The sequence below is a fragment of the Barbus barbus genome, assembly GCF_936440315.1.
Source record: "Barbus barbus genome assembly, chromosome: 10".
Lineage (NCBI taxonomy): Eukaryota > Metazoa > Chordata > Actinopteri > Cypriniformes > Cyprinidae > Barbus > Barbus barbus.
The window spans coordinates 32,939,367-32,963,208 of NC_136738.1; the positions used below are offsets into that span (position 1 = coordinate 32,939,367).

Here is a 23,842-nt window from a genome sequence, read left to right on the forward strand (position 1 = left end):
TCCATTCAGTCCCGTTAGACGAGCCTTTCATTAGTGTCTGTCTCTGTAATCATCAGAATGAAGCGTCTGCTTCAAACACAGACAAACATCTCTTTATAAAGCAGCGCGTCGTTCTCGTGTGTTTGAGCAGCAGGAGCGTCTGAAGAGCGTTCTGTTTCTGAGCCACAGCATAAATAATCTTTCCATTGATGTATGGTTTGTTATGATAGGACAATATTTGTCTGAGATGCAACTATTAGAAAATCTGGAATCTGAGGGAGCAAAAAAATCTAAATATTGAGAAAATCTCCTTTAAAGTTGTTCAAATGAAGCTCTTAGCAATGCATATTACTAATCAAAAATTAAGTTTTGATATATTTACGGTAGGAAATTTACTAAATATCTTCATGGAACATGATCTTAATATCCTAATGATTTTTGTCATAAAAGAGAAATGTATAATTTTGATCCATACAGAGTATTATTGGCTATTGCTACAAATATACCTGTGCTACTCATGACTGCTTTTGTGCTGCAGGGTCACATTTATACTCAGGATCTAACTAAAACCTCAAATACTTGTGATATGAAATTATATGTTTACTTGGAAAAATGTCAACTGGTGCACTATATAATACATTAAACATAAAACAGTTCAAAGTTCATAAAAAAATCATCTTCTGCACAGTTTTTTTTAAAGAAATTAACACCTTTATTTATAAAGGATGCATTAAATTGATCAAATGTGGCAGTAAAGACATTTCTAATGTTACAGAAGATTTCTATTTCAAATAAATGCTGTTCTTTTGAACTTTCTATTCATCTGTGAATCCTGAAAAATAAAATATATCACAGTTTCCACAAAAATATTGAGCAGCACGACTGTATTCAACATTGATAATAATCAGAAATGTTTGTTGAGCAGTAAATCAGTATATTATTATGATTTCTGAAGATCATGTGACACTGAAGACTGGAGTAATGATGCTGAAAATACAGCTGCAGATCACAGAAATAAATTACAGTTTAACACATATTCACACAGAAAACAGCTGTTTTACATTAGTATAATATTTCACTATTTTTACTGTATTTCTGATCAAATAAATGCAGCCTTCTGAAGATTCAAATCCTTCTTTCCACTTCATCTTCTGATTTGAAAATCTCATAACTGTTGTTGCACAGATTTCTAACTATCATTAAAACACGTCCATGCATCACATTAGCGAGAGCAGGTTCAGTGCATTGGAAATGCATATTTGATGAGTGTTTGTGCTGGGAATTGAACCCATGACCTTGCCGTTGCGATCTCCACACTATAGATCTATTGACCCAGACGTTTGGGTTTGGGCCAAGGTCCTTCAGCATCACGTCAGCACAAACCTGGCGACACGTCTGCGATATTTCTCAGCATTTGCATTACATTTACATGCATTGATTTAGCAGACGCTTTTAGCCAAACACTGCTGCTGTATGAAAGTTCAGCAGAGAATAATGTGACGGGAAGCAGATCAGCTTCACAACAAGACCATCCTAAAGAGAACAGCTTTAATAATAATTAGGGCTGTTTATTTAATGCATTCATTTGTTACGATTAATTATGAAAACATTTATTCATGCATTTAACTCAGCGCCCCGTCCAGAGCTGTCCATCATCTTACATTGAAGATCATAAAGCAGGACGACTGACTGTGATAGAGTCTATTAGAATGCACTTTTAAGAGCCCAAAATTCAAGATATGAGTGCAAAAAATAAATCACCATCTTATTTTTATATCATGATATACAGTAGTTTAGCAATATCACACCATGTTTTTGTAAATCATTAATACCCATTTATTATGATTGTTTTTGTAATGTTGAATCTAAATATTTGATATTTAAAGCTACTTTTTTGTAATGTCTATTTAATGATTTTCTCATCTAACACAATAAATGACTTTAAATGATCTTTTGGTGATTATTTTACAATAAATTAAGATTAATTCATCAGTAATCATGTAATTAATTAGATTAAAAAATTGAATGTCTTAACCCACATCAGCGACGGGGAAATATCTCCAACACTCACACTTTTTCTATTGAAGAAACTCACTCTCTCTCTCTCTCCTTTTAATTATAAAACTATAATTATATATGATATTGAAATAAAACTGGAACAAAAAGACTGCATTGGGTTACAGCTGCAAAAGTAATTTCAATGGATGGGTCAGATCAGGATGAAACGGGTGCTTAACTCTGGTATCAGGTTAAAAATAAAGGTACAATTATAGTGAAGAGCAATCTGACTCTAAATGGATTCAACACAATTCACACAATAAAATCCCCCACCACTAGGTTTGAATGCGCATGCGCTGATTTGTGACTGCGTGTTTTGAGTTTGAGCTCCATCAAGTTGATTCTTTATCGTCTATTTTCTATCAAACAATTTTATACACTATCATTTTCGTTTCTATAACGTGTGAATATATCCCCTAGCATTCTAAAACAAAACCAATCAGAGCGCCTTGTTATCACTAGTTTTATTTTGATTTCTCGAGTCTGCTATTAGCTTATAGCCCGTTTATAGCGTGGCTGCCGCTAATCTCGCTTACATTGCTAATACTCTATTCACACACATTACTATTGTCTCACTGTTACTTGCTTAAATGGCGGATTTGTGTCTACCTTTGAGTGCAGGTGAGGACACATTCGAGCTGCATTCGGTGCAGCTGGAGCTGGAGGCCGTGGAGAAGCAGGCTCAGCTGAGAGAGCGGAGAGCCGCACTGGAAACATCCCGGGTTGATGCTCACAAGTCCGGGGTAAGTATACAGCACGCTGCTAACACTCCCACCACCTCTACCCCGTGTGTTTCTCTGCACAGACCCTGTGCACCCAGGACGCGATCTTCCCAGATGTCCTTCACTCTGGCGCCGGGACGCCACGGACCCTGGGTGCACCAGCAGCGGAAGACGCGAGCCAGGCTCCGGGCGACGATCTCTCCGCCTCTGGTCTTCGAGATCTCCACCCGGAACCGCTTTGCTCCCCTCCGCGAGACGGAACGCGACGCTGTGATCATCGGAGAATCCATCGTCCGGCAAGTCCGTGCTACGTTAGCTGAAGGTAAAGTGCACACTCACTGTTTCCCCGGTGCTCGTGTTCTCGATGTTTCTGCGCAGATACCCGCGATCCTGAAGGGTGATGACAGCATCGGTGCTGTCGTGCTGCACACAGGGGTAACGACACCAAGCTGCGGCAGACAGAGACACTGAAGAGGGACTACAGGAGCCTGATCGAGACGGTACGCAGCACATCGCCCGCGACGACGATCGTGTCAAGACCGCTTCCCACGTATCGACGAGGACACAAAAGGTTCAGTAGACTTTTTGCTTTAAACGAATGGTTATTGTCATGGTGTAAAGAACAGAAACTGCTCTTTGTTAATAATTGGAATCTTTTCTGGGAGCGTCCTAGGCTTTTCCGTGCTGATGGCCTGCACCCCAGCAGTCGGGTGCTGCAGGTTTTAATCAGGTGGATGTATATATATATATATATATATAATATATGTATGTACAGTGTATTTGTTTGAAGTGGGATGAATAACGCAGATCAGATCAGATCTCCTGCGAGACGTTCTTTCCACATCAACCTGCTCCCTGTACATTTTTCACAGACACACACAGCTCTTATGTAACAGCACAAGCAGTTCCTCTGGCTGACCTCACCACACTTCGACATCCACCTGATTAAAACCTGCAGCTCAAACCATTAGCGCCCTGCGGTCTCATCATCTTTTCCGCAGGCCGGCCGCATTCCTGCTCTCTTCAGAGGAAACATCTGAACGATTCCAAGAGCGGAGCTGGGCGGAAAACCAGAGCTCTCCCACTGAAGAATCTCACACATACACACACACAGACAGACACTCTCTCTCACACTCACATACACACACACACACACACACACACACACTCTCTCTCTCTCTCTCTCACTCTCTCACACACACACACACACACACGTTGGTTTTTGTGGTTTATGGGGACTCTCCATAGGTGTAATGGTTTTTATACTGAACAAACTGTGTGTGCTATTGCCCTACACCAACCCTACACCTAAACTTAGCCCTCACAGGAGACTTTGTGCATTTTTAGATTTTCAAAAAAACACCATTTAGTATGTTTTTTAAGCCTTTTGAATTACGGGGACATAGGCAGTGTCCTCATAAACCACCTTCATATTGTAATACCTCTGTCATACCCATGTCATTATACACATTTGTGTCCTCATAAACCACATAAACATGCACACACACACACACACACACACACAGTTATCCTCATACAGCAGAGCTTCAACCAGCAGCACACCTCCACCTCCACCTGCACACACACACTCGCTCTCTTTCTCTCTCTCTCTCTCTCTCTCTCTCTCTCTCTCTCTCACACACACACATACAGACAGACACACTCACACAAACTCTCTCACACACACACACACACAGAGAGAGAGAGAGAGTCGCTTTACTTCAGCTGAGTATAACAGCAAACCCTTGTCTACCTCGATCCAAAACACACACGAGCTGACAGTATTCCAGCTGAAGTCATGAGAGACGCCCATCTGATACACATTCAAACAAAAACAGTCAAATATTATTACAATTTCAAACAGCTGTTTTATGAAGAGTTTATTTGCAAAAACAGATAACTGTTTTTTTATTAAAATTTAATTTAAATTTTTTATTGTCATCATGTTTTTATTCTTTTTTTTGTGTTAGTTAGCTGTATTTTGTAGTTATTTTTTAACCTAATCAAAATAACCCAACTGCAGTTTGATTGAGATTAATTTCAATGCACAATGAAAAAAAAACATGATTTTTGAAAATTGTAAAAAAACTGATCTGTTTTTGCAAATTAACTCTTCATTTATTAAACTGTAATTTATTCAGCATCATTACTCCAGTCTTCAGTGTCACATGATCTTCAGAAATCATAATAATATACTGATTTACTGCTCAACAAATATTTCTGATTATTATCAATGTTGAACACAGTTGTGCTGCACAATATTTTTGTGGAAACTGTGATACATTTTATTTTTCAGGATTCACAGATGAATGCAAAGTTCAAAAGAACAGCATTTATTTGAAATAGAAATCTTTTGTAGCATTAGAAATGCGTGCTGCGAGGGTAAATGATGCTGCTTCCACAGGCTTTGTTTGGTCTCTGTGGTGATAAATGATTCCGTTTGCCTGTTTTGTATCTGGTTAGAAACTCTCTGCTCATTTCCATAATCACAACAGTGTTTGTGTGGACGGGGTTGACCTCTGACCCCCAGCTGTGACCTCCATCTCCTCCTGACCTCACACTTCTGCTCCTCTGGGAACGTTGATCAATGCTGATCGATCACGAAACTCGTTGTTTACCATCTTATTATTGATTAGCTGTGGGGTGTGCTGCAAACTATTTAAAAGTTAAAAGAAGATTACTTTTATTAATTACATCTTTTACATACTTTATACCTGAACTGTTTGCATGCAGACCATGAACAGTACTTTTTCTTAAAGGAAAAGTTCACCCAAAAATAGGCTGAATAGGTGCCATCAGAATGAGAGTCCAAAAACATCACAATAATCCACACCACTCCAGTCCATCCGTTAACATCTGGAGAAGACTAAAGCTGAAACACATCCAGCATTAATACGTTTTTAACTCAAATACGAATCCATAATCCATAATAACGCTTCCTCCAGTGAAAAAGTGTTCTGGTGTGAAACAAATATGTGGCTGGATTTTGATGTGAGAGACAACAGCAGATGCACTTTTTCACTGGAGGAAGAGTTATTATGGATTATGGACTTGTATAAATGGATTTGATGGATTTGTTTCAGCTTTTGTCTTCTCCAGATGTTAATTGATGGACTGGAGTGGTGTGGATTATTGTGATGTTTTTATCAGCTGTTTGGACTCTCATTCTGACGGCACCCATTCACTGCAGAGCATCCATTGCTGAGACACTGATGCAGAGACACATTTCTACAAACCTGATGAAGAAATAAACTCATCCTAATCTCTGATGACCTGAGGGTGAGAATATTTTCATTTTTTTGTGTGAACTCTTCCTTTAAGATGCACTTAACAGTGAATCCGTCATTATCTGATGATGCATGCTGATATGAAGCTCAGTGAATCTGTACCTGATGCAAACCTCTTCCTAACAGTAGTTACAGTGAATGCACACGATGCTCAGAGTGTTTCAGTCATATATTTAGATGAAAACAGTTGTTCGTATTTCTCCAGCGCAAGTCAAACTAAACACTAATAAGGCTTCATCCTCGGGGAGATTCCCAGCACTTCCTGTCATGTTGGCATGGTTACTTCCCATTAAGACAGGAAGAGGAACGAGCAGCGAGACGATTAGCAGACCTGCAGCAACATTCCTTTCATTTATCAGTTTAGAGTCTGAACGAATCCCTCGTCCTCTCACTTTTCTCCTCAATCTGACTCTAATCGCTTCTCTCAGTTTAACAATTGATAATGACTCTAAAGCGCCGCCACAAACACCTGTTAATCACTGCAATAATCCAGATCACAGACATTTCTAGAGGAAACACTCACCCACATGCTTTTAACCCTCTAACCGACCCACAAAGAGGCTTTTAACCCTCTAACCGACCAACACTTATAACCCTCTAACCAACCCACAAACACGCTTATAACCCTCTAACCGACCCACAAACACGCTTTTAACCCTCTAACCAACCCACAAACACGCTTTTAACCCTCTAACCGACCCACAAAGAGGCTTTTAACCCTCTAACCGACCAACACTTATAACCTTCTCTAACCAACCCACAAACACACTTTTAACCCTCTAACCGAACCACAAACACGCTTTTAACCCTCTAACCGACCCACAAAGAGGCTTTTAACCCTCTAACCGACCAACACTTATAACCTTCTCTAACCAACCCACAAACACACTTTTAACCCTCTAACCGAACCACAAACACGCTTTTAACCCTCTAACCAACCCACAAACACGCTTTTAACCCTCTAACCGACCCACAAAGAGGCTTTTAACCCTCTAACCGACCAACACTTATAACCTTCTCTAACCAACCCACAAACACACTTTTAACCCTCTAACCGAACCACAAATACGCTTTTAACCCTCTAACCGACCCACAAACACGCTTTTAACCCTCTAACCGACCCACAAAGAGGCTTTTAACCCTCTAACCGACCAACACTTATAACCTTCTCTAACCAACCCACAAACACACTTTTAACCCTCTAACCGAACCACAAATACGCTTTTAACCCTCTAACCGACCCACAAACACGCTTTTAACCCTCTAACCGACCAACACTTATAGCCCTCTCTAACCAACCCACAAACACACTTTTAACCCTCTAACCGAACCACAAACACGCTTTTAACCCTCTAACCGACCCACAAAGAGGCTTTTAACCCTCTAACCGACCAACACTTATAACCCTCTAACCGACCCACAAACACGCTTTTAACCCTCTAACCGACCCACAAAGAGGCTTTTAACCCTCTAACCGACCAACACTTATAACCCTCTAACCGACCCACAAACACGCTTTTAACCCTCTAACCAACCCACAAACACGCTTTTAACCCTCTAACTGACCCACAAAGAGGCTTTTAACCCTCTAACCGACCAACACTTATAACCCTCTAACCAACCCACAAACACGCTTATAACCCTCTAACCGACCCACAAACACGCTTTTAACCCTCTAACCAACCCACAAACACGCTTTTAACCCTCTAACCGACCCACAAAGAGGCTTTTAACCCTCTAACCGACCAACACTTATAACCCTCTCTAACCAACCCACAAACACACTTTTAACCCTCTAACCGAACCACAAACACGCTTTTAACCCTCTAACCGACCCACAAAGAGGCTTTTAACCCTCTAACCGACCAACACTTATAACCCTCTCTAACCAACCCACAAACACACTTTTAACCCTCTAACCGAACCACAAACACGCTTTTAACCCTCTAACCAACCCACAAACACGCTTTTAACCCTCTAACCAACCCACAAACACGCTTTTAACCCTCTAAACGACCCACAAACACACTTTTAACCCTCTAACCGACCCACAAAGAGGCTTTTAACCCTCTAACCGACCAACACTTATAACCCTCTATCCAACCCACAAACACGCTTATAACCCTCTAACCGACCCACAAACACACTTTTAACCCTCTAACCGAACCACAAACACGCTTTTAACCCTCTAACCAACCCACGCCTTTAACTGACCCACAAACACGGTTTTAACCCTCTAACTGACCCACAAACACGCTTTTAACCCTCTAATCGACCCACAAAGAGGCTTTTCACCCTCTAACCGAACCACAAACACGCTTTTAACCCTCTAACCAACCCACGCCTTTAACTGACCCACAAACACGGTTTTAACCCTCTAACTGACCCACAAACACGGTTTTAACCCTCTAACTGACCCACAAATACGCCTTTAACCTTCGAACCGACCCACAAACACGCTTTTAACCCTCTAACCAACCCACAAACATGCTTATAACCCTCTAAACGACCCACAAACACACTTTTAACCCTCTAACCGAACCACAAACACGCTTTTAACCCTCTAACCGAACCACAAACACGCTTTTAACCCTCTAACCAACCCATGCCTTTAACTGACCCACAAACACGGTTTTAACCCTCTAACTGACCCACAAACACGCTTTTAACCCTCTAACTGACCCACAAATACGCCTTTAACCTTCGAACCGACCCACAAACACGCTTTTAACCCTCTAACCAACCCACAAACATGCTTATAACCCTCTAAACGACCCACAAACACACTTTTAACCCTCTAACCGAACCACAAACACGCTTTTAACCCTCTAACCAACCCACGCCTTTAACTGACCCACAAACACGGTTTTAACCCTCTAACTGACCCACAAACACGCTTTTAACCCTCTAACTGACCCACAAATACGCCTTTAACCTTCGAACCGACCCACAAACACGCTTTTAACCCTCTAACCAACCCACAAACACGCTTATAACCCTCTAAACGACCCACAAACACACTTTTAACCCTCTAACCGAACCACAAACACGCTTTTAACCCTCTAACCAACCCACGCCTTTAACTGACCCACAAACACGGTTTTAACCCTCTAACTGACCCACAAACACGCTTTTAACCCTCTAACTGACCCACAAATACGCCTTTAACCTTCGAACCGACCCACAAACACGCTTTTAACCCTGTAACTGACCCACAAATACGCCTTTAACCTTCGAACCGACCCACAAACACGGTTTTAACCCTCTAACTGACCCACAAACACGCTTTTAACCCTCTAACTGACCCACAAACACGCTTTTAACCCTCTAACCGACCCACACTTTTAACCCTCTAACCAACCCACAAATACGCTTTTAACCCTCTAACTGACCTACGATTTTAACCCTCTAAGCGACCCACAAACAATCACTGACCATCACTGTCCCACTTTACAAGTCTGACATCCTTTTTTTTTAACAAAACATACAAACTCTGTATTTATTTATTTAAATATTTTTGAAATGTATATACTCATTAAGCAGAATGATGTGAATCCTGCACAGGCCTTTACTGTCCACAGACCTGTCCACTGGAGACAAAGGAGGCTTTGATGTGTCCTTTTACTGCATTAAATTAAGCCAGACTCTCAGGAATAATGAGGATGAGCATCGTGAGTCCAAACAGCTGTAAAGAGCTGATAGAGCGGCTCTCACATCACATACTGTACAAACACACTCCGAGCGCTAATTATTGCAGCATACAAGCGCTTCCAATCACAGCAGATGCATGCAGAGTCCTGCTCATATTAGTCCAGATTGAATAAGCTTTGTCTTTAGAATCCTCTCTTAAACCGTAACTTGATTTTACATTTTGGCTCAATTATGATGCAACAGCTGAACAAAACAAAACAAAACAAAACAAAAAAACAGGAAAAAAAAAACTGTGTGGATAACAAACTAAAAAGTGCTTATTATTTCAGAGACAAACTCAGAAAACTAATAACATAGACTTGGTGCTGGTGGAGATCAGGGCTGCTCGATTATGGCAAAAATCACAATTATTTTGATCAATATTGAGATTAGGTGAGGAGTACTCATTAACTTGCTCATTGAAACACCCTGCTTTATTAACCTTTATAAATAAATAAATAAAAAAGCTGTCATTTTTAACAGTGAATTTCCTTGCAAATGCAAGATTCAAGTAAACAAACACTCAATGACAGCAAACACCACAACAAACAAACAAACAATAAACAACGACAAGAGCAGCAGCAACAGCAACACAAATAATAAACAACAAATATTTTAGTATTATTTACTATTATAGATTTATGAATATTTTGAATTAGCATTAGAAATATTTTAATATATAAATATTTCATAAGCATATAAATATATTTCATAAATATACACATTATTTCAGTAAAATATGTTGCAATTTTACTTGTTTTTTGTACTTTTATTCATCTCAAGAGTGTTTTTAAATATTACTATTTAGGTTTTTTTTTTTTCTTATTTTCCAAAGTTTAGGTTTAATTTTTATTTATTTCCAGAAAGCAATTTTAGTGCTTATTTCAGTGAGTTTTGAAAGGCAATATTTCTAATTTTCTTTTAGTTAAAAATGTTTCCTCTAATATTTATATGTTAGTTTATTTTAATTAACAGACATGTTTTATTTAGTTACTTATTTGCATATCATTTTATATATTTAAAGACATAGTAAACAACTGTATAATAAAATAACTTTTATAAAAATATTTTATAAAATACATTTACATTTACATTTATTCATTTAGCTGACGCTTTTATCCAAAGCGACTTACAATTGCTATATATGTCAGAGGTCGCACGCCTCTGGAGCAACTAGGGGTTAAGTGTCTTGCTCAGGGACACATTGGTGTCTCACAGTGGATTCGAACCCGGGTCTCTCACACCAAAGGCATGTGTCTTATCCACTGCGCCATCACCACCGCCAAAATAAATGTTTATATACGTTTTACAAAATAAATAGACTGATGTCACATGTATTCATCTAAAGTGAGTGATTCATTTTGCACTTCAAATCAAATGAAGCACGTTTTATTTGTGTATGTTGGAGTGTTTTGTAGTAATTATTAGAGCTGTGAGTAGCTAGTGTGTAATTTGTAGCTGGTGTTTCACTCGTCGCTCTCAGATGAGCAAAAGAGTGTTGTGTTACTGTCTGTGAGCAGCACAGAAATAGAGCAAACCATCAGCTGTTTCCTTCTGGACCGCCTTTATTTACTCTGAAACCTCTGCTGAGACTCTGTAGTTAATAAATTAAAAGATCTCAGTTTTCCATTAAATCAGAGAAGTGTCATACTGAAGATGTCTATAAGTCTGAGCATCTTTCATCTTTCTTCATCCTAAAGAAGACAAATGACGGCATCAAACGCTCGTCAAAAACAAACAATGCAGTGTGAATATAAATGAGCTCACGGATAGACGAGTCAAGCACTCATTAAACACAATTACATCAATCCCACACACAACACAATTTTACAGAAATGAAAAAAGAAAAAGAAATATATACACACACAGTATATACACATATATATTTTGCCAGAGTTAAACTATATATATATTCACATGGGCAAATAGCAAGCAGAAATTGCAGTTCATATATCAGTCGTCTCAATCGTGCTTTACTCATGAATGCAGTCAAATCAGTGCTAAATAAGTGAGTTTGATGTCTCACAGCAGTATGAAGCAGAAAACCCAGGTCAATTTAATAGACTCCAGATGTTAAATGATCACTAGTAACTCATGCATATAATGTAAATATGATGCAGTTCCGTAGATGTTAATTATGAAATAAATTGCGAGTACAGTAGATGACCAAATCCAGGCAGAAACCTGCTATCTATAGAGATCCAGAGAGCTGTGATGATTCGACAGACGGCAGATAAAACAACAGAAAACACAGGAATGTTCCTTCAAGAGCAGAGGAGGACGATTCATAAAAAAGACTCCAGTTATTACACGAGTCTCGTTTTCCAGTGATAAACCAGTCAAATGCTTAATTCACATGTCACTCTTGACTAGACTGTGCCACAAAAGAATCACATTTCATTGGATTTCCATTCATACGCTTGTGATTCGGTTTCGATCTTGATTCAATTCAATATTGATTCATTTGGATATATGGACAATCAGGTTCAGTACGTCAAAATCTCTCCACTAATGCTGAAAACTATATAATAAAGCATGTCTGTCGCTACATTATAGGATGCACGATCATGTCATAAAGGCTTAAAATGTAAACATCGGCCGATTTGAAAAAAATATGCCGATATGCCTTGCCGATAAGACGGATAGTATTTACATTAATAAAAAAAAAAAATCACAAACATGACATTTGTAAATTAAATAATTTAATATATAGAGATTTATTCAATAATATACATATATACTTTTTTAATGGCTTATGAAAACTTAAATATAAGGAGCTCTGAAAGATTTTTTGATTTTTTTACAGCTCTTTAGCTTTAGACCTATTCTATTAATGTTAAATCCACAAATAAAATGTTATGGTTTCGACTGCATCTGTCTGGGTGGGAAAAAAACACAGCAGAGACTGATTTTATTATCGTTATTTTCAAGGCTTTAAATTAACTCTCATTTTTAAAAAAAGAACTTTAATAAAGTTTATTACTCCAAAAAAATAAGTTTTTGTTCAAAACTAACCAAAATAAAAAATAATTTGTTGATAATTTCAGCACAGGAGAGACTTGGTGTTGTTTCAAAACAAAGGGAAATATATATCGGTATCGGAAGTGGTTATCGGCTAAAATGATTTAAAAAATATCGGCATATCGGATAGCAGCAAAAATCTAATATCCCTAGTACATTACTATATTAAAGTGATTTATTGACAAACATTTAATTTGCACTTAATAAAAAATGTATTATAATAACTTTTGAATGATATTAATTATGTTTCTGCTCCATTTTGTTTTTGAAATATAAACATTTAAACAGTGGATGTCATGACGTGTTTTCATTACGAATTTATTCCAAGGGAACAAATTTAGGTTATAAAAACTTTGTTGTAACATTGTTTTCAAATGTTTATGAAACATTTAAATGACCAGTTTTCTTGTCGTTATTATTTAAAGGTTACAAAAACCTTTTTTTAGACGTTCACCAAGTACAAATAACATCATAGGGACATTCAGGGAATGTTGAAATCAGATGTTTTCTCTCTCCATTATGAGAACATTTATCCATTTTTGTCCTAACATTTATATAACTTTTAAAAAATATTAGTGAAAGATGCAAGAAGGTTCCCAAACAAACATTAAATACCGAAGAACAGGTTCAGTAAAAATAAAATGAATATGTAATATAGTGCATATATTTATAAAAATGTTTTGAGTCCCCAGGTTGTTTATTGAATGTCTTTTCTGGGGTAAATGTGACGTTACGTGACCGTATTGATCTCAAGCTGTTTTATTGGTGTCTTTCTACAGTTGAATCACTGATTGAATGATGGATTCATGAATAATTTCAGTTCTGATGTTCATTGATGTTTATTTGCTGCTGTAACTTGTAGTAAAGAGGAAGAGATGATCTATAGCGATCTGTCACGAGGCATTAAAGGGCCAAAAAACTAATTTAGTGAGTGATTTTAGTGATTAAACTAACAGAATTTGAAAGCTAAGACTTTCATAATAAAAGTAACAAAGATTCCTGTGATTATTGGATGGCAGGAGCTACAGATACTGTTTGATTGAGTTTTGTTCACACATCAACTGAAAACAGCAGAGATTGATTCTTGGGATTTAAGAATTGACATTGGTTCATTAGAATAAGAATCAATATCTGCGATAAAGATCACTGCAGACCATAATGCCAGTCAGTACATTAGAAAGCAAAATCAGCTCAGTTTATCCACATCACATTCTGAACACTCAGTACACATGCATGTTGCCTGCTTTGTTAAAACATCTAAATAAATTCAAAAAACAATACCAAGTCATGACAGACTGAAGGTCTGAAGCTCAATAAATGACGACTGAAAGCTCTAGGAAGTATTACAGGCAGAATTTCAGTAGAAACCTATGGGATTTGATCGGTTCCATTCAGCAACACGAGTCAGAACAAGATGAGGGTTTTTACTGTCAGCTTGAGTTGCATTTTAAAATGACGGTCTATGGTTGTGGTTTCTGAAAACCATAATGCATGTTTACAAGAACAGCATTTCACATCATTTCAGGATCTGCTGCTTCATGCAATAACAACTGTTTGTCTGCTATTTGCTCTAAAAAAACAACTTGAGGCCTTTATACACAGTAAAAATTGTTATTCAAAGTTGTAAATAAAACAAAGTTTATTAGAGTACGTTTTACATGAATATATGATTTCAATCTTTCTACAATAAAATCCAATATTACTGCACTACAAACATTAGGGGAGATTCCTAAAATGAAAACCAATTTCTGAAAACTTAAAGACAAATTAAAGCTAAATAGAAATTACAAAAGCACATACAATTTCAAAAACATTTTTAAAAAACGTTTTAATTAGAAATAAACTTTTAAATTCAGAAATAAAAAATAAATAAAAATATATTAGAATAAACTTTAATTTTAAAATTAGAAATAAAAATGTTGCCTTGGCAACAGAAATAAATGAAACACTAAAATTACTAAAACTAGAATTGAAATAAAAAATAATAAAAGCTAAATAGAAATATTATAATATTAAATTATTATATAAAAAAATACAAAACCAAAATTTATTAGAAATAATTAAATTCAAAATTCTCAATATTTTTTTTATAAGCTGTAAATAAAGATTATTGTAGTATGTTTTACAAGAACATACTATTTCAGCCTTTCAACTTCAAAATTCAATGTGTTACTTGCCTATGTAAGTATTTGTGAAAATGTGCACAATTATACTAGCAATGTCTAAGTGAAAATAGTTTATACACCAATATGTTTCAGTCTATAGCGCATTAAAGTATTTTAGTGCATTAATTATGCCCTGTAATGCACCTTCTAATGCATAGAGTGATCTCATGAATAATCACAAAGCATAGATATAATATATGCTAACATTTATCTATTCATTGTTACACCTTTAATGCATTAAAACACAAGACAAACAACCAATTTCAGATGCAACCAGGAATATGGAAATATTATAACGCACTTTAAGCTTTGTTACAATCAAATGCATTACAAAGTACTTTATGAATACCTTTATAATGCATTACACATTAAGGCTTCATGTAAAGTGTTACTGAAAGTCTAAGAGCAGGTCTAACGCAGGTAATGAACATCAGAGACCCAGTCAGAATAAAAGGACGATCTTTATCTCACACCGCCATCAGTGACGCATTAATCACAGGCTAAACACGACTGAACGACCTGGACAGACCTTCAACCCAGAAAAAAACTGAGCACTTATTCTTAAACTGAGCAAAAACAATGTTGATATTTCTATGATGGAATTCTGATGCTTGTAATGTAAATAAATGAGATCTTTATAACAGTAGAGCAGATACTGATATAAAATTACCTAGATTTCAGTCGTCGTCTCCAATAATATGTCTTAATAAGATGAGACTGAAATGATCCAAACATATAATGCAATGCTGATTGAGAGATGAAGAAATAAACGCTCCTCAGAAGATGTGAGATGAAGATCATTCCTCCGCTGAGGAACAGAGAAAGTAAAGCTTCTGGAAACAAACGCTCCTCAAAAGATCCTGATGATCAGATTTGAGACTAAAAGATGATTGATGGAGAATCAAGTAAAGCTGAGCTGCTTCAGTCCAGTAAGAGTTCATCTGGAGATATGACTGCACTTATTCTGACCTTTACTTGATCAAAATCAGACAAGATTTGACAGAAAAACACACGAGAAGCGTTTCTACAATTACACTAAAAGAGCTTTTACTAGATTAATTTTTCATGCAGATGTCATGAGAAATTCTTAAATAGAGGCATTTGTGTCAGTTTTATGACTTCTGAAAGGCTTTCATTTCCTATCAGAGCAGATATCAGACTTCAGCATGCCTGTATCCACAGCTTTTATTCTCTTACTGCAAACGAGTGGACGATCAATATGGGTTTATAATGGCCAGCGCGACCAGAAAATATGTGACCATAAATACACTTTGCACACCTTGTTATATGGCACATTACATGGATCATGACGCTCGTGGAATCTGAACCCATCATTCATAATGATCTACACATCCAATGCTCAATGCATAGTTGTTAATTACATATTTCTGATAATTTAGCAGTGCTTTCAGCTAGTAATAAGTGCTTGTGCTCTCAGCCCAGTGGAACATATGTTTAAATTAATTCAGCAAATTTTCCTCCTCAATCAGCAGACTGCATCTGTGCCAAATAGGCTACAGGCTGTTCTGTAAGTATGAATGTGAAGCGTCAGGCTCAGTGTTATCAGATATACGACCCGAGCCAAACATCAGTCCTGTCTAATGCAGCGTCAGCGCTCTCTGTCCTGACTTGTGATCGCACATCACTTCACACTTCAGTGAGTCCTGCGGGGCGTCTGTGTGTTTGACCGCTTCAAACACAACAATAGAGCAGCACAACAATAGCAGAGTGACTCTAAGAAACATCTAGCCATAGAAAAACATCCTGCCACTATAGCAACAGCCAATCACAGTGGTTAGATTATATCATCATTGCTATTCCATACAATAAATGCCAGAGGAGAGTTTAAATTAATGTCTTTGTTCTGCTGAACACAAAGGAAGATATTTTGAAGAAAGTTTGTAACCAGGCTGTTTTGGGGCACCATTGACTTCCATAGTAGGAAGAAAAAATATACTATGGAGGTCAATGGTGCCCCAGAACTGCTCTGTCTCCCACATTCTTCAGAATATCTTCCTTTGTGTTCTGCAGAACAAAGACATTCATACAGATTTGGAACTATTTCAGGGTGAGTAAATGATGAAGAATTTTAATTTTTGGGTGTACTATTCCATTTTAATTAAACACTACTGAAGGAAAACACATACACACTTGATTATGCGTTTCCTTCACTAGTCACAACAATTCATCCATTAAAGGAACAGTTCACCCAAAACGACAATATGCTGAATGGGTGCCGTCAGAATGAGAGTCTAAACGGCTGATAAATCCACACCACTCCAGTCCATCAGTTAACATCTAGAGAAGACAAAAGCTGAAACACACCCAGCATTAAGACATTTTTAACTAAAATACATTAAATCCATAATAACGCTTCCTCCAGTGAAGAAGTGTTCTGGTCTGAATCAGGAGAGAAATCTGCACAGATCAAGCAGCGTTTACAAGACAAAACAGCTCTAAACAAATATGTGGCTGGATTTTGATGTGAGAGACAACAGGAGATGTACTTTTTCACTGGAGGAAGAGTTATTATGGATTATGGACTCCATAATAATGTTTTGGTTAAAAATGTCTTAATGCTGGATTAGTTTCATCTTTTGTCTTCTCCAGATGTTAACTGATGGACTGGAGTGGTGTGGATTATTGTGATGTTTTTATCAGCTGTTTGGACTCTCATTCTGACGGCACCCATTCACTGCAGAGCATCCATTGCTGAGACACTGATGCAGAGACACATTTATACAAACCTGATGAAGAAATAAACTCATCCTGATCTCAGATGACCTGAGGATGAGTCAATCAGCAAATCTGCATTTTAAGGTGAACTATTCCTTTAAAAATACATTTAGCTTCATAAAGAAACTGGTAGCATTGAAGCAAAGCCTTTAGATTTGAGATTTTCTTCACACTGGTATGCTCAGACCAAAAACACTTGAAACCCTTGAAAATGCATAAAGAGAAAACAACAGCAATGCATCAGATCAGCTGCATCTGAGCAACATCTCTGCCAAACAAACAGCTCATATTTCTCCATTATGCTCATGTTTACACTGAAACACCGCTCACTGCTTCATGCAATGTCTTGAGCATCTCTGTCTGATCTCAGATGTGAGAAATAAACTGCAGTGACGTCACCAAACTCAACCCAAACACTGACAGCACCAGTGCAGCTCAAAACCTTCTCTTACAAACTGTGCGTTTCTCAAGGAGCAAACCAAGTTCAAGATGCTTTAATATGTGACCCTGGAGCACGAAACCTGTTTTAAGTAGCACAGGTATATTTGTAGCAATAGCCATTATATGGGTCAAAATGATACATTTTTCTTTTATGCCAAAATCATTAGGATATTAGGATCATGTTTCATGAAGTATATATCAAAACTTAATTTTTGATCAGTAATATGCATTGCTAAGAACTTCATTTGAACAACTTTAAAGGAGATTTTCTCAATATTTAGATTTTTTTGGCACCCTCAGATTCCAGATTTTCAAATAGTTGTATCTCGGCCAAATATTGTCCTATCATAACAAACCATACATCAATGGAAATATTATTTATTCAGAGGTCTCAATTTTAAAAAAATATTGACCCTTATGACAGTTTATTTTTCTTTTCTCCAGGGTCACATATGTAAACTGGGTCTCCGCTGCAACGCTGTCACTGCACACGCAAGTCACTCGATCTGTCCGAGATCTGAAGCTTCTGAAAGCGATGTCAAACGCAATCCAGCAAAATCAGAAGAAGCGCACAAACCTTGACCGGGGAGCTCCGCGTGGCGACGGGCAGATCCTGCACCGCTGTCCCCGCGGGCGAAGCCGATCCGCCGGCCGCGCATCCCACCAGCGCTGCTCTCCCTCCTCCGTTCCGCGGACGCTGTTTAATCCCGTCCAGTAGACGCACCAGGAGGATGTTAGCGGGCAGATCGTCGACTGCGCAGTCCACCAGGATGCGGCACTCTGGGCAGCGCAGCTCGTGTCTGGAGCTCACGATGTTCTCCAAGCAGCGGCGGCAGAATGTGTGCTGACAGGGCAGCACTTTGGCGCTGGTGTCCAGCCGCTCCAGACACACAGAACACTCCAGCAGATCCAGCAAAGACGACTCGTCCATGTTTTCCTCTGGTACGCAACGCTGTCGTCGACGCGCGGGCGACGCGAGTCAACTTGGCACGCATATGGTCATAATGTTCGGAGAACGGCTTGAGACATGAGCGCGACGGAGCGCGTCTGCACTGCTGCTCTCTCTCTGTCTCTCTGTGTGTCACACACACACACACACACACACACACACACACACAGCTGTAGGGAACAGTGAGGTCACGCGCACGCCATCATCAAGCGCAGGCATAACTCGTGTTACTAGGGTAGTTGGTTACAATAGTGTCTCTTTTGATTTGATCAAATCATGCTGTTGTTTTACTAACTGATCAGACGCATCATTTTCACCTGCTGGACCAGAAAACACAGACATATCTAGAGGACTGGGCCGTTAGCAACGCCAACAATAAATAAATAAATAAATAAAACAAATAAAAATAAATACATAGCCTAAATAAAAAAATGCTAGAATTGCAACAAAAACAAAAAAGGCTAGTTATTATTATATTCCCTAGCCAAATCTTCTGTGGCATTACTTGAATGATTTAATGATTAGCGAGTAATTTAATGAGTAAATGATTCTTGCATATTTATGCCATGGAAACGTCATAACAACAGAATAGCAACACATTGGCATGTTTTTTTTTTTGCACTGTGCCATTCTTATGTTATTTAGGATATCTAAACATTATCATCAACATATTTATTTTTAAGATCAACCAAATTCAACGCAATTTTTCAGTTTTTAATATATATACAATCAGTTTTATATAATTTAAGTTGAAATTTCTTGCAGAGCCAAATACTTAAAAGTTAAGGCAGCAACTAAACTTAAGTTTTTAAGCTGAAATAGGTGGAAGTTTTTTTTTTCTACAGTGAATAAATAATACACCGTTTGCATATATTCTGTAACGTGAAAACAATTTAATAATAATTATAATTATAATCATTTATTTGTATAGCACTTTTCATACATGGAATGCAACTCAAAGTGCTTCACAAGCATCAAACAAATATTAAGAATACAACATCAGCATAATATATAATTTTAATATAATACACATTATAATATAGCCTACATCTGAATATCAATATATTTTGTGCAATGTTAGAAACATTGTTTTTGTGTATAACTAAATCTGCATATTTATTTTAATTACATTTTTAAATATAGCCCTATAAATAAAAATATAAATATATGATATTGTATTAAGTAAATATATATTTTATAAATAAAAACAAAAATGTATTTAAGCTGAATATGGAATAACATTTTTTTTTTTCAAATTCTGCTTTTTTCATGAATGATGGTTTCGATAACTATTTTTATTTACATAAGTACAATTGTACACCTGAATATCATACTATAGTTGAGTGCTTTGATATCGATCTGCAATCAATCAATCGATCGATCGCTGTGTTGTTTCTTTCTCGTCACTGAAGCGCTATCTGGTGGTTATAGTTCATAACTCATGCATTCGTGCAACAGAAGAAATGAGGTTTAATCACTGGTTTAATCTGTTTATGATCCTAAAAAAAATCCATCCATGCTCTGAGTAATTGCATATCACCAGATCATCGTGTAAGAATAAGCAATTATTCAAATAATAATAATAATAAAATCACGTCGTTTGTTATTTTAAACAGGCAACTAGCGACATCTGTTGAACTTTTACAGAAATTACGCAAACTCTTGTATAAATGAATTAAATGGCATGAGAGCAAGAAAAACATTGTTTTGTATCTCATGCAGTATCTTATGTCGTATTAAAATTCCTAAGTGCTAGTTATCATCTCAGGAAGCTGCTTGAGAATGCTCTGTTTGTGTGTGAATGGAGCTGAACTGAGCTGGAGATGAACATGTCCAGTCCTGCCCGGTTCACACTGCTGCCAGCCAATCACACAGCATTGTCTCAGTCTGACCACCCAAGAAGAGCTGTGCCTCAGACTCGACCCACACCCTCCACCTGAGCCTCAGCAAACATCATCTGCCATCAGTCAGGGCTCTTGTTTAAATGCGGCTGTTTAAGCACAAAAACTCTGGAGCAACAGCTGTTTGCTTCCTTCCTATAAAGAGTGAACGTTTATTACATATGATACATATGATGCTGCAGTTTTGAAGCATAACCTTCACTGTTTAAAATGGAAGTGTGTTTGTTAAATATGGAAGCCCGTTTCTGTTATTAAATAAATAAATACAAATTGATTGTGATATTTTATCTCAAAATGATGTCAAGTCACAAAATATAAACTCACAATTCCGAAGGGAAAAAGGTCAGAGTTGTGAGATATAAAGTTTCATCTGATTTTAAATTTGGCCATTTTATTTTATTTTTTAATCAGAATTCTAAGTTTGCATCATTTTGCAATTCTATTTATTTGTTTGTTTGTTTGTTTCCACCACTGAATAAAAAAAAATGAAACAGGTAATTGCATAATTTGTGTTTCACAATTACTTTTCTTTTCAGAATCGCAAGATTATATTTCACAGTTCTGAGTTTAGATCTCGAAATTCTGAGTTTACCGCTTGCAATTTTCCCCACCAAAATAAATAAATAAAAAGGTAACTGCATGATTTTTTAAAAATCTTTTCAGAATTGTAAGATTATATCGTGCAGTTCTGAGTTTATATCTCGAAATGATGACTTTATATCTCACAATTACAACTTTTCTTCTCACAATTGTGAGTTTATACAGTATCCTGCGATTGCTGGTTATATTTGCGAGTTTATATCTTGAGCTGATATCTCACAGTTCTGAATTTTCTTCTCAGAATTGTGAGGTTATGTCTTGCAGTTACACGTTATATCTTACAGTTATATAGCAATTCAGACTTTTAGGGTAGCAAGAAAAAAGACATAATTGTGGAATATAAAATCTGAATTGTGAGATAAAAAGTCGCAATTATGTATCTTGTGGCGGAAACCAGCTTCCATAAATCAATGGCTCTGCTTTAACAGCAAAAACAAGCCACGATCTTCATATAAAGTCATTTCAGCATCATGTCAGACTCAGTTGTGCATGTGTCTCGCATCCTTCAGTCTGCAGAAGTAGGTTAGCAGATGCTGCCATTTCCATGGCAACCATTCTTCGCGTGAAGTTGTTACAAAGTGACAGTCGCCAAAACATTACTGCAACAAATGTATCATCTTTCGCACCGCAAACGATGTATGAATGTGCAAATACAGTGATTTATGTGAACTGATACAGAATCTCTCTTCATTTGCTTCGAAATGAATGCTTGTGGATGATAGATGGCTTTTCTGTGCACCGCTGAGTTCGAGTTTTATTCATTCTTTATTCATTGTGTTTGATTGCAGGCGGAAAGTACATTTCAAAGTGCACATAAAAGAAGAGAAAAATGCACCAAAAAGAAAGCGTTCCTGAGGGAAAGTACACCTGTCACACCTGTTTCTCGAATGCATCCTCTCCGATCAATAGATAAACAAGTCAATAAATGCTGCTGCCATCTATGGGTCCGCTTGGTACAACATCACACATTTCTTGCGCATCAATATATAGGCTATTATCAAAATAATTACACAGTTCTAATCAAATAAAAACCCAGAACGAGCCGGTTTGATCTCGCTTTGATGCTGCTGATTGATCTTGTGTTTCTCGCAGGTGTGTGTTTGTGCCGCTGGCGGGCAGCAGTGAGTCTGGAGATACCTGTCTCAGGTTCGTTCTGGGCGGAGAGCATCTTGAAGTCTCGGTCATTCGAGGTGGAGTCAGACGCAGAAACAAGCGCTTTAAGAGGCGACGGACGATTGATGATCCCAAACCCTGCCATGATCTGATCTCAGTCCAGATCTGTGCTCAGAAAGAGTCTGGGAGCGCGTCGTGCTGAACATTCTGCCGGGTTCGTGTCGAGCTGAAGCGCAGAAGCGGCTCTGGAGTCCCGCAGGTAAAGGCGCCTCAGGAATGCGCTGCGGCTTTTTCACGACCGACGGGAAATTCCTGCTTCATTGAGACGCACACGGACCGTTAGTGCTCTTATAGACTACAAACATGCGTTTGCATCGCTTATATGTGTTTACATGCTCAGTTAAGACTTGTTAACGCACTTGGTTGTTTATTATGCACGCGCTCTTGAACTTTGTGCGATAGACGTTAATGTTGATGCAATGGTTGGAAAGGATCCTAAAGAGTGCTTATAGGTGTTTAGCTGGTTTGTTGTTAATTATGCACGCGCTCTTGAACTTTGTGCAACAGGATTGCGTTGAGAAGTGATTGTGCAGGATGTGGCGCTTGGATATGTAAGTTATCCTCAGCTAGGACTAGTTCTGGGAATGCTTTGGCTGTCCCATGCGGAGATGAGATGTGAGGGAAAGTCCTGCATGGAGATGAGACATGCGCTTGCATGCAGGAGCTTCTGATGTCTGCAAGACTTTGAACTGCGCCTGAATTAAGGAAGACGACTCGAGAAAAACATTACTGGAGAAAAGATGCAATGATGAGGGCGCAATGCTGGAATCAGTAGCCTATTAATAGAACGAAGTCAGTCAAAACTAATTAATTGCGTTCCTACAAACAACTATGGTCGCAAGTTCCGTCGTTGCCAAATAGATTTGAGTGGAATTTGCTGGCTAACGATGCTTTTTATTTTGTATTCTTTGCAACTGCATTAGTTATCCCTGTCGTGGTTTTGCTGGTGAAATTGTACAACTCCTATTCTTTAGTCTACTAATCTCGAAAATCTGACGTGCTTCTTGTATTAGAACTTCTCCGATGAACGAATGACCCTCATATTGAATCATTTTATTTTATAAAACCTTTGCAGATCGAGTCCAGACATATCCTACTAAAGAAACACAATGTTCGTCTT

General features: G+C 37.8%; 1 protein-coding gene across 1 annotated transcript in view; it reads right to left on the reverse strand.

The window, feature by feature from the left end:
* The window catches only part of LOC306876162 (E3 ubiquitin-protein ligase SH3RF3-like), a gene marked incomplete at both ends in the record, with an annotated part of 105,996 nt that extends 86,966 nt beyond the window's left edge, over window positions 1-19,030 (reverse strand). Inside the window, one exon of the mRNA XM_079427143.1 lies at window positions 18,677-19,030. Coding sequence (XP_079283269.1) covers window positions 18,677-19,030 — 354 coding nt within the window. The remainder of the gene's footprint in view (window positions 1-18,676) is intronic.
* Between the last annotated feature and the right edge of the window lie 4,812 nt (window positions 19,031-23,842).